General features: G+C 29.8%; 2 protein-coding genes across 2 annotated transcripts; both read right to left on the bottom strand.

Moving 5' to 3' along the window:
• Positions 1 to 157: 157 nt before the first annotated feature.
• On the bottom strand, positions 158 to 5232 carry LOC132736799 (fibrillin-1-like). Its single transcript, XM_060724013.1, has 9 exons — positions 5076 to 5232; positions 4450 to 4541; positions 3681 to 3790; positions 2980 to 3137; positions 2427 to 2570; positions 1905 to 2063; positions 1654 to 1727; positions 1174 to 1298; positions 158 to 466 (listed from the first exon to the last, which is right to left on the bottom strand). The coding sequence occupies exons 1-9, from the start codon at positions 5206 to 5208 to the stop codon at positions 328 to 330; spliced, it is 1134 nt and encodes a 377-aa protein (XP_060579996.1). The 5' UTR covers positions 5209 to 5232; the 3' UTR covers positions 158 to 327.
• Positions 5233 to 5311: 79 nt separating this feature from the next.
• Positions 5312 to 10587, bottom strand: LOC132736795 (fibrillin-2-like). Its single transcript, XM_060724010.1, has 8 exons — positions 10575 to 10587; positions 10058 to 10186; positions 8236 to 8367; positions 7941 to 8044; positions 7335 to 7399; positions 6815 to 7002; positions 5897 to 6031; positions 5312 to 5328 (listed from the first exon to the last, which is right to left on the bottom strand). Exons 1-8 carry the CDS (start codon positions 10585 to 10587, stop codon positions 5312 to 5314), a joined length of 783 nt encoding a protein of 260 aa, XP_060579993.1.
• Between the last annotated feature and the right edge of the window lie 106 nt (positions 10588 to 10693).

The raw sequence follows: 10693 nt of genomic DNA, 5'->3' as shown, positions 1-10693 counted from the left end.
AACTAAAATATAATGCGACTATGATTGACTGTTTTATGCCACCATTGACCTATTTATTTGTAAACTGATTGATTGACCAACCTTACACTCATGGGTTTGTGGCCTCTTGTGAATAAAGTTATTATCATATAACGACAACAACCTTTAGACAAAAGTATTTATGCGTTTCATTATGCACAAAAATATAAATAGTTTTGAGCAAATGTACCAGTTTAAGTTTTGCTAGTGAAATATTATATAAAAACTAATTGAATAAGTTTAAATTCACAATCGTTTTGATATATGTTTTTTCTTAGATAAATGGCAGGATATTTTCAATAGTAAACTCTACATACCACTGACAATCGACGCATTCACAAAACCAATATTTCCAGTAAAAATGGCTTGTTGCTTTTCATTAAGACACTTTATTGATACAGACTCACCCAAATGCAGCACATACAGAACATCTTGATTACCATTTTCGCTTTTGGAAGAGAAAAAGAAATGCGTTAAATATATATTTTCTTTTATTTATTATTTTAAATCATTTTAAAATCTGATTGTTATTCTAGTATGCTGAAGTAGTGTATTATGTCAATATTTGCCAAAGACGGTTGGTTTAATTTTCATTGGTGTAACGCGTACGGTACAGAACAATTCACTATTTTGGGGAAATATGTGTAAGTTGCGGGATAGCTCACTTGCTAGAGCCGTGGAACGTTTTTCTGAAGGTCCTGGTGTTCGAATCCTGCACAGGTTGCACAATTTCCTCATTTCGTGGCATTTGGCGCCAAATGAGGGACCGTTACTGCATATAGCTTAGAGTTTTATTGCATTGCTTTACTCTTGTAAGCCAGCCTGGTAAATTTGAGAACGAATTTCATTTTAGCTTGTAAGTATGGATAGAACTGGTCTCTATATAGTTGAAAATATGCAACCGCGTAGCTAAGTCGGTAGAGTTCGCGTTATGGTAGACCGAAAGTTCTGAGTTCGGAAAGGCTGCATATTGTCAAAACCCTGTTTGATAAGTTTAGAGATGTCATATAAAAATACTTAAGAAATTGCAATTGTATTTATACTGAAATTTATATAACAATAAGTGAAGTGTGTGGTCGATTGTCTTCAATGAATTCTCTCCATTGAGATTGAAACAAAGCAGTGTTTTTAATTAAAATCAGAAGAAAATATTACTTATTTGCTATTTCGATGATATCTAGTTTCTTAAAAATATCATATAAAGCTGCTGTTTCCTCTCCGGCTGCATCATTTATGGAACAATTCACACTCTTTGGTGCTTTTAAAAATAAGTTTGACAACTGGAAAATAAATGACAGTATCAACAATTGGAAGAGCTCATATTGTAGACACATACTTTGCTAAATAAGTATAAAATAACCTGTCAAACAAAATATATGGGATATTTTGATTACAAATATGGGATAAAGGATTTGATACATTGTACGTGTTTTAAATTACACAAAATATGCTATTGTTAAATTGAAAAAAAAATATAAGAATGTAAACAATGCTTTGCAACATCAGTATAAACATGTAAGCTACACGTAGTGCGATTTTTTTATGGAAAATGTTGCAAAAAATGTGTCGTGGACATTTTATGAATAACATCAACAAAAACACAAAAAAAAAACGAGAACATATTCTATACTTTACCTCTAATTCTACATGTGAACGGGTATTGTTGTAGCCTTGTTTGAGTGAAACATTTCCAATGTACTGATATTCACCTGTCAAATTTGAATTGAAAATAAATAAAATAAGAAACATTATTTTTTTTAAACTTGTTGCATTCATGAAATAAGTACTATTAAGTAAAATTAAGTGTTAATGAATGTTTAGACTATTATGTCTTAATTTTATATATATATGAACTTTAGTTCATTTAAATTTAAGCGAATGTTTACCTTCACATCTCATTCTTTTCATTTCAACTCCAAGACTTTTGTTATAACGTTCGCTGTATTTTTGATTCCTGCAAATGCAATCCCAAGATCCTTCCGTGTTTATACATTGACCGCGCTGGCACAGATCCGTCATATTTTTCCATTGGCATTCATTTATGTCTAATAATCAAGAAAGCATATTTTTACAATAAAAGTAAATAAACTGCTAAGTTAGCGTTGATGACCTATCATTCGGGATTTAAGCTTATCTATCTTTGAGAATAAAGAATCAAAAATGTTGTCTCATAATTAACGTTGAGGCAGTATATTAAAATTTGAATTTCACCTTTTAATTAAACTGTTTCATTTATCGCCGATGATGATTTTTTTCTCGAATGTTACAACTGTTTACAATTCTGTACATACTCAGCTAAAAGTCACCTAGCCCTTTTAAATTGTATCGTTTATTTTCTTCTTCTTTTGATATTTAAATGTCTATCTGATATGGTATTTTTAGAGATGAGATTTTATATAGTACATTACCTTGACATTGGTAAGGATTATTAAATTGCCTGGAAAATCCATTTTTACATGGACATGCATAACTTCCATTGTGAACCTCGCATGATGTTGTCTCTGTATCGCATTGCGTCTTGTTATCAATGTTACATAAATTGAAAATAGATTCTGAAAAAAACAAACAATATTTATGTTTAACATAAAAGTAACTTATAGTCAATCCAAAGTTGTGTAACTACAGAAGAACAATGGAAAAAACAATAAATACTACATTCTTACATTTCCAAGTAACCATTCAGTATAAACAACATACTGGATACTTCTCAAGCCACATATCATAAAATCATGTGAATACTATAATATTAATGAGACATGATAGGCTTGCACAAGCTAAATAAGTGTTTCGTTTTGACGTATATTTTTGCATTTGTTTAATATAATGTCGATAAAAGGATTATTTAACAAGTTATTTACAATGTGGGAGATATTCTTTTGAGACTTCCAAAACTGTTTTCGCGAAAGAAACAATGTGATACTCGATGTTAAATATCCAGTCATTAATAATTCTTAATTTTACCGTCTATAATTGTTGACTTATCAATTGTGACAATGACAGTGCCCAATTTTGTATTCTGAGACTCATTGATCACTTTGTCTTGAAATTTGTTCACCCAAGTTGTAGATACACTCTCGCCGATATGTAAGACATATAATATTGTAAACATGTGAGGACTCCTATAAAGTAAGGTACGTGTATTTCATGTGAATAATCGGAAACAAACTTTTAATAGGTAATTCTTAATTGCTGCAGGTATGACTAACTTTTATTGAATAGTTTAAAGCTATCGGTCGACACTCCGATTACTAATTGTGTCTGGATAAAGAATACACCGAAGCACTTGAATAGAAATAAGGGATTTTGTATTTTTTAGAACACAGTCACCGCTTAATAAAGTAAAACGGTAGTAATTTTATTTGCAAGATAATCTTGATTATTATTTAAATTTTACGTTAAAACGTTTTAAAGGAGTTCTCCAGATATAACCATCGTAAGCAGGAAAAAGTACCGTTTTTATTATTTGTTTTATCAGTTGCAGTTTTGCACCCTCGAAGATAGATAATGCAATGGGAGCAGTAAATCGATCTGTTTTAACTCTTCGTTCAGTCCACTATAATTAGACATTTGAATGTGAAAATTATCTTTTATAATTTTTATCTATAGTCTTTGATTGTAATTTATTTTCGTGTATGTTGAGTTTTAAAGTACCAATAACTTACCCCTTTGTGCTGTTTAAAAAGTCGAGTTTCCAGAATATATCAGACATGGGTGGAATTCCATCATTTTGATTAATCTTCTCTCTATTTCTTTTCGAAAACAGAGGTGTAATCTATGGATTTAGGAGGAAATACCATAAGTTCTATTTAAGAAAAAGAAGGACTAAAACAACAGCAAAAGACACACAAAGGAAAAACTACATGTATGTTGTAATCAGCTTTTGTCAATGTTTAAAACCTCATAAGGTTTCCAAGCACTCTTCAAGTAGAAATATGCAGCCTTTATTTCTCTGTATCTAATAAACGTGTTCAAAGCTCGCATTAATTGAACTTTAATTTATTAAAGATGAAATATGAGCGTCCAGTCTAGAATGCACACAATTAAAGTCAAATGTTAACTTATCTTTGTTTCTATTAGAACGCCCGCAAAATATAAACAAAAACTTAGAATTTCATTTTTTCCCTTTAACTTAATCGTAATTGCAATAAAATAATGATAATAATCAGAATAATAAGAAAAGTAAAATATAATGATAATAATAATAATATAATGGTGATAATAAAACAATAAAATATATATGTACATATATCATACCCAATGCATTTGAGTTGATTAACTGATATACAGTTTAATTTAATAATCATTTAATATTTATTCACTTTATATTTAAGTGTTACAATGTGCACCAAGATGATTCAAAAATTTATTTGTAAGCTTTATATTTGCAATCTATGGAAATGTAAAGAAATCACAACTAAACTAATATATTACTTTATTATTTAAATATTTCCTCCAAAATGTGTTGTCTACATTTTCTTCAATGCTCGTAAAAAGTTTCAGCTGTCCGATGTACTGGTAATCACCTAAAACAGTAAAAATGTTTGTTTTCGTGAAAACGAAACATTTAAACATTATCTTAAAGGCAAAGTTCTGACTTACATCGCTTGCAATGACACGACAAGATGACTACGTTGTACATAGCTATCCCAAATATCAAAATATAGGTATAAAATAAGATATTTATTAGAAAAAAGGCCGTCGACTTTCACGGTCAAATCTTTTTTTATCAAAATATTACCAAGATACAAAAAAGAGTTTAGGACAATAGGTCTATAGATATAAAGATACAGTCACTAACAGGTTTAATGTATCTGTAAATGTAAATAATACAGAAGAAACGAATCGCTGGAATTGAATGAAAAGTTGAAATTTGCAGACTCTTTTCAATTCATTAGATATTATGTAAGTTGAACCATCTCCCCTTTCCCATAGTATCGATCAAATATATCTTTTTCTTAACAAACTTAAAATGCATGTTTCAAAAAAAATTTTTTTATGTGATTTTACAAACAATATATTAAATGATAAAGATAATAAACTGAGTTGGGTTATTTTACCTTCACATCTGTACCTTTGTATGTCTCCATCAGATGTATTTTGAAGATGTGTGTAGATGTGATTATCACAGACACATCTCCAGGAACCTTCAGTATTTTCACATTTACCATTTACACAAAGATCCGTTTTCATTGTCTTGTTTTTGACCACGCATTCATTTATTTCTTAAAGATAAATATTATTCTATGCTTACAATTAAATAAGTATCTTTCAGGTTCATCTTTCACGTACAATCTTAATGTAACACACTCACTAAGAATTTTTATAATAATAATAATAATAATAATAATAATAATAATAATAATGATAATAATAATAATAATAATAATGATAATAATAACAACAATAATTAGAATAAAAAATAATTAAAAATAATAATAATATCTTTATTTACAGAAGGTAACACAGTAAGACATATACAGAATAAGACATCTTATTTACAATGTGGCCTTCCAAATTAAAAAAAAACTGGAAAACACACACTTATTTCAATTGAAGAAAAAAAAACAAGTAAAAAACGATTAATCACAATTCTAACATACATGTATATACACAGCTGGAGAAAAAACTCGCATTACTCCTTTTAAAAGGGCATTTTTTATATTTTAACAGGAAATGAAAACCGTTAACATATTGTAATTATCTGATTTATGATAAGTCTGCTTATTTTAGGTCGGAAATGGTTTCATCTTTTAAAAAAAAATATTTTGCGACATTAATTTTTTTTATCATAAATACAAGCATAAAAAGGGACTGGAAAAGAATGTTCAGTCATAAAAATGCCTCTCATACATGTATTTATAAATAAACATGTACATACCTTCACAAAATTTATTACTATTAGGAACTGTTTTGAATCCAGTTTTACAATGGCATCTTGTTTCACCACCCGTATCTTCACAGTCTGTGCTTCTTACATCACATTCTACACGTTCAGGTATTGTACATAAACCCTCTGATAAATAAAACAACGAAACAATATTTTGAGATGGATATTTAACACAATTCAACGTTTCTCTGATTAACATATTGTGCTTCATAAAATATCAAATTCTACTAAATATGTTCATTTAAAGTATAAGATGAATAATGTTTCAAAAGTCAATTTAAACGTTATATAATTAAAAAAAGGTATCAGATTTGATAAAAAAATGCAGAAAGCCCGCCATATTTTCATTTATCAATGAGGTATCCTTTATAGCTTCATACAATAATTATCTAGATACACTTCGGAACTTTTGTACAAAACATAAGAGAGGTTTACTGTCCTTTTTTTGAAATATAAACTGTAACTTTTCAAGTTTACAGAACTTTGTCTTTACTCGTCTGGAAATGTTGGTGATAAAATAATATTCAACGTAATATTTTGAAAAAAGAACAAGATTTCAAACTAGTTTGCATACATATTTCACATGTTGGAATGCTGGCGATAGAAACGTAAATTACGTCTTATTTGCCATATCCCTCACTTATTCTCAATGATAGACTTATGTTAATTTCAATGACATTTATATTACTTATTTACATGCGCAATGCTTCATATTTAGATTAAGAAAATACAAAGTATAGAAAAAAAGGAATCTTATGCAGTTTAAACTAAAATATGCTAATTTGAAATACATGCAATGACAATTGCTTTATTCAAAGAAAATGCCCTCCATATATGCATGATGAAGGGCTATATTGGTATATGGAAATGTTCTTCAGATTAGTCAACAGTACGATATATAATACTCACTACTTAAGACTTTAAAATTTATTGGTTGCATATTAAAAGAGATTCCCTGTCCTAAATCTGTTTTGTTGCCGTTTTTATAGTTTTCACGAAATGATTTTGACAGAATATTTTTAATGACTGTTCCATTAAATGTCTTTAATTTGACATGTACAATGAATGTTGCTTGTAGGCGATACTTCGTGTGATTTCTAGAAATAAAACAAAAAGGTTCTTTAGTTATCTGTGCAATTCTACCAAAATCAGGTAGTTTATTATAAATTAATACTTGATTTAGCATTTTTATGATCTAAAGTGTTGCTTCTATTCAGCAAGAAACATTATAACATCACAACATTTACAACTAATACAAAAACATTATTTAATAATCCGGTTGTCCTAACAGTTGCAGGTTCTAAAACATGTGTCAGTCAATTGACATGTCGGGCCCAATTCTGAATGAAAAATGTTGGCCATAATATTTAGTTAATTTCGTTTTTAATATTATACGTCATGAAGTTGAAGCTGTGTTTAAGCAACTTACTGAATGACAGTGAGTCCGACAACATCAACGTTGAGAAAAGAAGATCCATTAAATCCGTACGTCAGCTTTATGAAAAATCATTGAGAAATAGCATGTAAATCATTTCAGTAAAATGACAAAAAACAAATGATATCGTTGATACACTTGCAAAATTATATATGGCCACTTTTAGAATCTTGAATTCATACAAGACCATGTTGGTCTTACAATAAACATAAAGAAACAGATCTGTGTAATTCATTCTTAAATCTCGACAATACTTGTCTTTCAAAAAATAGCACCTTGCTGTTAATGTTTTCATTGATAAAAGGTGCAAATTACATTATACCATTGCACATGCATTATTTTGTCGCATTTCTCTATTTATTGTTGAATGTGCTTTCAAGTGAGTTGCTTATCACATTGAATTTATTGCCCACTTAAGGACTAAGCCAGTTTGAGATTTTTTAAACTGATCAGTTTAAATGAAAACTATTTTAAGATGAACAAACTATTAACGGTGACCATCTTACAAACATCATGGTTGTGTTTTTGTGTTGTTATTTACGATACAAAGAAAGATATTTTTTTTAAAAAGATGCCAATCTTAACAAAAAAATGTTATACTTTTTTCTGAACGAGAGATCCTGTATCCTTGATCGAATCGTTCTCTACTTTTTCTCCGACTTGAATCATTTCAAATTCTATAGATCCGGCATACGACCCTCCGTCTGGAAAAAGTGGCATGAATATATTTTTTGTTGGATTTTATTTTTGTATTATTTATTAACATTCAACACATTTTTCAATTATCTAACCCACTTTAAGGAATTTAAATTATGTAGACGTCTTTTGTTCTTTTTTTGTTTGTTTTAAAAGTAATATTCATTTGAATAAATATTTATATTATTTTTTATCTTACCTATTTTCTTACAATCATTACTTTCATCTCTTTGATAACCCGGTGCACAAAGACATGACGAGTTTCCCAAAGTATTCACACATATTTCGGTCTTCTTACATAGTTTAGTACCTCTGCTGCATTCATCTATATCTGAAAGGTTTTATATTGTTTTTCTATATTGAAGGAAGAGCTTGTTTCTATCTGAAGTCAAGCAACAAATAAAATGATTTAAATATCCCTACTTACGATTATTTTGTTCAAGTTGTTTTGATCATCACATTATATCTAACTTACAAGTAAGCAGAAAACATGCAGCAAAATAAAGTGCAAGGCATGAACAATTGCTTTAAAAAGTATTTAAGCACAATTTCCATCTCTTTCAAGGTAGGCGTTAGAAATATTAAGACAAGAACCGGTTGAACCGGGTGATGATCTCCGAGTAGGTTTTGGACAAAGAAGTATAAAAAAATGAACAAAGGGTAACAACTCCAAAAAAAACTAGGGGCAGAATAATGGTTATTTTGCACTTCACTTCATTTCTATTCTATGAGATCTATCTATCTATTAAGTTTCGTGATGATATATCTTATAGTTTCAAAGTTATGTCCCGGGTAAAATTCAAAGTGTAAAAATAAACAAAGGGCAAAGACTCTAAAATTAGACAAGCCTGTGTTTAGGATCTTTAGCATTGCAGTGCTATCCAATGGGATCTATTTACCTAAACAGTTTCATGTGATACCTCATATAGTTTAAGAGTTATGTCCTGGACAATGTTCAAAGTGTAAACATAAACAAAGGGCAACAATTCAAAAATAAGGCCAGGCAGAGTAACGGTTCTTGTGCATTGCACACCTTCTTAATGAAATCTATCTATCTACAAAGTTTCATGTTGATACCTCTTAGAGTTTTAGAGTTTTGTCCAGGACAATGTTCATAGTGTAAACATAAACAAAGTGCAATAATTCACAAAATAGGCAAGGCAGAGTTACGGATCTTGTGCACTGCACACGTACTCAATGTGATATATCTACCTAAGTTTCATGTTGATACCTCTTGTTGTTTCAAAGGTATGTCCCGGACAAGCAGATGGACGGACAGACGGACAAAGCGGCGGCTATATGCTCACCCTTCGGGGAGCATAAAAATGAATGTTTTGTGAAACCATTTCTGAATATATGATAAACATTCGAAATTTTATTTCGAAATTAAAATAACGTTTAGAGCTTAAGGTGATACATCACTTACGAGTTGTCAGTAGCATAATTTAGTTACATGATATCTTATTTTATAAAAATCAATATAATCGACCCCGAGAAGCTATTTGCAAGTTGTCAGGCTGATTCGCAAGTGTCTGTCCGCAAGTGTCTTTCTACGCTCATAGTTTAATTCACAATCATACAACTTAGCACAACCACAAACGTTTCTCATAATAGCTTTATAGCTTTCCCACATAAAATAATCAAAAGTGCCTGACAGGATTTAAACCCACGGGGGTAAAAGGCAATTCGTTTGAAAACAATGGCCTAATCCATTCTGAAACCGTCACCCCTGCAGAACAATTTTTGTTTGTAATTTCTATACGTAATTACTAATATGTTTCATAACGTCAATCAAATGGCTGAACATTATGTTCGATTAGTGATATAGGTAAAGTTACAACAATTAGGTTTAAGTTAACTATGAATTTATGTTATACATCATCACTCATGTCATGAAGACAATGTTGAGTGTTTAGAAACTATGAATTGCATATTGTTTAAACAGCGCGCTCAAAAGAAAAGGGTAATAAGTCCGAAAGAAGATAATTACGAATGCATTGGCGAAGCATATATTTGCTTACCATCGCATGAATGGCCATTTCGATTTAATTCATAGCCATCGAAGCAGTTACAATTAAACGACCCATCAGTATTTGTACAATTCTGCTCACACTTGTCAGGTCCAGAATAACCAACACATTCGTCAATATCTATAAAGATAGAATTCATAAGTGACAAAATGTTATATTCAGAATAACGGATAGTATATATTTAAATCATATTGCTGATCTGAATTATTTTTGATACGTTTTGATTTGATAAGTGTGTTTAGGGTGATGCATAATCGAGAATTCCCGATGAAATATGCTGTTCAACAATGTCGTTCATAATGTTTATTACAAAATTGAAAGAAAGAAACATAGCAAACATTATTTGTAACATTATTCAAAGATATAACTACGAATGACTGATCTCATTGTAAAATACAAAAAAATAAAAAAAAAATAAAACCATATATCAAAATAAATACAGTCAATTATAATACATATAGAATGCTTAATAGACAAAAATATGTTCTTAACATTATCTTTCTGTTACTGAGTAATGTCATTTCGCAATTTTGGACGATTGACCAATGTATTATTGCCATATAAAACAGTAGTTTGGTTTTAATTTCAATATGCATTTAAGCAGATTTAAGAAATGTGCAGTGATTC

This window comes from Ruditapes philippinarum, unplaced genomic scaffold (assembly GCF_026571515.1).
Source record: "Ruditapes philippinarum isolate M1 unplaced genomic scaffold, ASM2657151v2 ctg5662_1_1_1_1, whole genome shotgun sequence".
Lineage (NCBI taxonomy): Eukaryota > Metazoa > Mollusca > Bivalvia > Venerida > Veneridae > Ruditapes > Ruditapes philippinarum.
The sequence above is the reverse complement of the archived record's forward strand: the minus strand, read 5'-3'. Positions and strand labels throughout refer to the sequence as shown.

Coding starts and splice junctions, on each gene's coding strand:
- LOC132736799 (XM_060724013.1), bottom strand. CDS start 5,208: ATGAAAACGGATCTTTGTGTAAATGGTAAATGTGAAAATACTGAAGGT. Junction 1,728..1,904: donor GAAAAGAATGAGATGTGAAG/GTAAACATTCGC, acceptor CAAATTTGACAG/GTGAATATCAGTACATTGGA. Junction 1,299..1,653: donor GTTCACATGTAGAATTAGAG/GTAAAGTATAGA, acceptor TTTATTTTCCAG/TTGTCAAACTTATTTTTAAA.
- LOC132736795 (XM_060724010.1), bottom strand. Junction 8,045..8,235: donor TAATGATTGTAAGAAAATAG/GTAAGATAAAAA, acceptor CACTTTTTCCAG/ACGGAGGGTCGTATGCCGGA. Junction 7,400..7,940: donor GATCTCTCGTTCAGAAAAAA/GTATAACATTTT, acceptor TTTTTCATAAAG/CTGACGTACGGATTTAATGG.